The 2,500-nt window shown below is 43.3% G+C and overlaps 1 protein-coding gene across 2 annotated transcripts in view; it reads left to right on the forward strand.

The window, feature by feature from the left end:
* tradd (tnfrsf1a-associated via death domain) overlaps nt 1-2,500 on the forward strand; it is a 10,447-nt gene that overhangs the window by 5,926 nt on the left and 2,021 nt on the right. For both annotated transcript variants that reach the window (XM_053238105.1, XM_053238106.1), the window contains exons 5-6: nt 961-1,081; nt 1,703-2,500. The exon at nt 1,703-2,500 is cut by the window's right edge and continues 2,021 nt beyond it. In XM_053238105.1, the coding sequence (XP_053094080.1) occupies nt 961-1,081; nt 1,703-2,001 (420 nt within the window). In that variant the 3' untranslated portion in view covers nt 2,002-2,500. The remainder of the gene's footprint in view (nt 1-960; nt 1,082-1,702) is intronic.

The following is a 2,500-nucleotide window of genomic DNA, read 5'->3' on the forward strand; positions in this document are numbered from 1 at the left end:
TCACTCACTCACTCATTCACCCATTCACTCAGTCATTCACTCACCCATTCACTCACTCTCACACTTGCTCACTCACTCATTCACCCATTCACTCACTGACTCATTCACTCACCCATTCACTCACTCTCCCGCTTGCTCACTCACTCACTCATTCACTCACTCACTTACTCACCCATTCACTCACCCATTCACTCACTCACCCATTCACTCACTCTCACACTTGCTCACTCACTCACTCATTCACTCACTCATTCACTCTCCCATTCACTCACTCACTCATTCACTCACTCACTCATTCACTCACTCATTCACTCACTCATTCACTCTCAGACTTGCTCACTCATTCACTCACTCATTCACTCATTTATACATCATTCTCACTCACTCACACTCACTCGCTCACTCACTCAATCACTCTCACTCACTCTAACACTCACTTATTCACTCTCACACTCAATCAAACTCAATCGCTCTCACTCACTCATTCACTCACTCATTCACACTCACTCACTCATGCATCATTCTCAATCACTCACACTCGCTCAATCACTCACACTCACTATCTCACTCATTCACTCACTCATTCACACTCACTTATTCACTCTCACTCACTCTCACTCATTCACACTCACTTATTCACTCTCACTCACTCTCACTCTCACTCATTCACACTCACTTATTCACTCTCACACTCAATCACACTCAATCGCTCTCACTCACTCATTCACACTCACTCATGCATCATTCTCAATCTCTCACACTCACTCACTGAATCACACTCACTATCTCACTCGTTCACTCAAACAAGTTGAAAATAAAATAAAATATAAAATAAATAAATAAAATGAAGGTAATGGTAAAATAAATCCCACAGTAGACGACGTGTTTTTACAGTGAGTGTTAATATCGTTATGATTTAAATCGTATAAACGCGCTAGCGTGTTTCGCGGTGGTTTACAGCCCGTGCGTTTGCGGGATGACGAGGTCACGCAGCTCGAGCAGCAGCTACAGAACAGCTACATTCCCCCCGTCCAGAAGGAAGTGCCCAAGAACTGCTTCCTGTTCCAGAAACGGCTGTTCGGTGAGAACCGTTTTATTTATTTATTCCTTCATCCTTACTGTGAGTAGAAGAACAAAATCTGATTCCAAAACTAAAGACTTGGGATCAGTTATTAAAATATTTATCCGTTTTTAGGAAATTAGGGACGCAGTGAAACTTTAAATGCCACTAAATATCAGAAAATGGACAAAAATAAGTTTTCCACTTTTCCACTAAAGGTTTAATAATAAACCAGCTGAAAGCGTGACAACTCGATGAATATGCACGTTAGCGATATATTTACAGTCCACTCAGTTCTGTGTGTTGATTAATAGCATTGATTAATTATTTAATTAATGGTTTTTTTTAAATGAATTATTTAAGTCATGCAATGTATACAGCAACACAAAAAGCAAATTAATGATAATAATAAAGTCAAGACTCTTTCGGTTTTGGTTTTCGGTTCCTTAATTTCCTTTACGGTTGAGAATTAGGTCCTGATTTTTGTTTTATGTGATGATCATGTGATTTAAAGGCAGGATGGCAGGAAAGCGGCGGTGTTTGATTCAGGGACTGATCCTGAGAGAGCGACAGAAGCAGGGGTGGGTTTGTGATGAAATTTTGAGTAATGTCTCTGTGCTGTTTTTGTTCACGTGCGTAAAGACGACAGGCCTCTGACGGCCGCGGACCAGCAGCGCTTCGCTTCTCACGTGGGCCGCGACTGGAAGCGAGTGGGTCGGGCGTTACAGAAGAACTGCCGGGCGCTGAAGGGGGCGGCCATCGACAATCTCGCCTACGAGTATGAGAGGGAGGGGCTTTACGAACAGGCCTATCAGCTACTCGGACGCTTCATCCAATCAGAGGGCAGGAACGCCAGGCTGGGGCGTCTCATCAGCGCGCTGGAGGAAGCCAAGCTGATCAGCATGGCCGAGATCATGTTGGACATTCAGCCCCGAGAGTGAGGGGCTCGAACTGTGTGTGTGTGTGTGTGTGTGTGTGTGTGTGTGTGAGAGAGAGAGAGAGAGAGAGAGAAAGAGAGAGTGTGTGTGTGTGTGTGAGAGAGAGAGAGAGAGAGAGTGACTGGGTCTGGTACCTAAAAGTGTAGTGTTTTTTTTTTGTTTGTTTGTTTGTTTTTTCTAGTTTCATACAACCTTTTTAAAAATGCCGCATTGTCCATATGAATTTGAGGTGAAAGAATATAGGGCTGTTAGTTACAATAGCGGGAGAGTTTAAAACATCCTGGTGCTCGTTACACGGCCGACCGCTTTCACTCCCGTTAGTCCGTTTCAGAGCGGAATCCGAATCACCGCGAGTCTGATTCGTTTGGTTTGATTCGTTTGGTTTGGTTCACCTTGACACTGCAAATCATGAAACAAACTTCAACATCTCGTAATTTTCATAAAACTCGTTCATTCTTTCGTCGGAAAAACAACGACGGAGAAATAGTTAAAAAGAAACCTT

The sequence above is a fragment of the Pangasianodon hypophthalmus genome, chromosome 11 (genome assembly GCF_027358585.1).
Source record: "Pangasianodon hypophthalmus isolate fPanHyp1 chromosome 11, fPanHyp1.pri, whole genome shotgun sequence".
NCBI lineage: Eukaryota > Metazoa > Chordata > Actinopteri > Siluriformes > Pangasiidae > Pangasianodon > Pangasianodon hypophthalmus.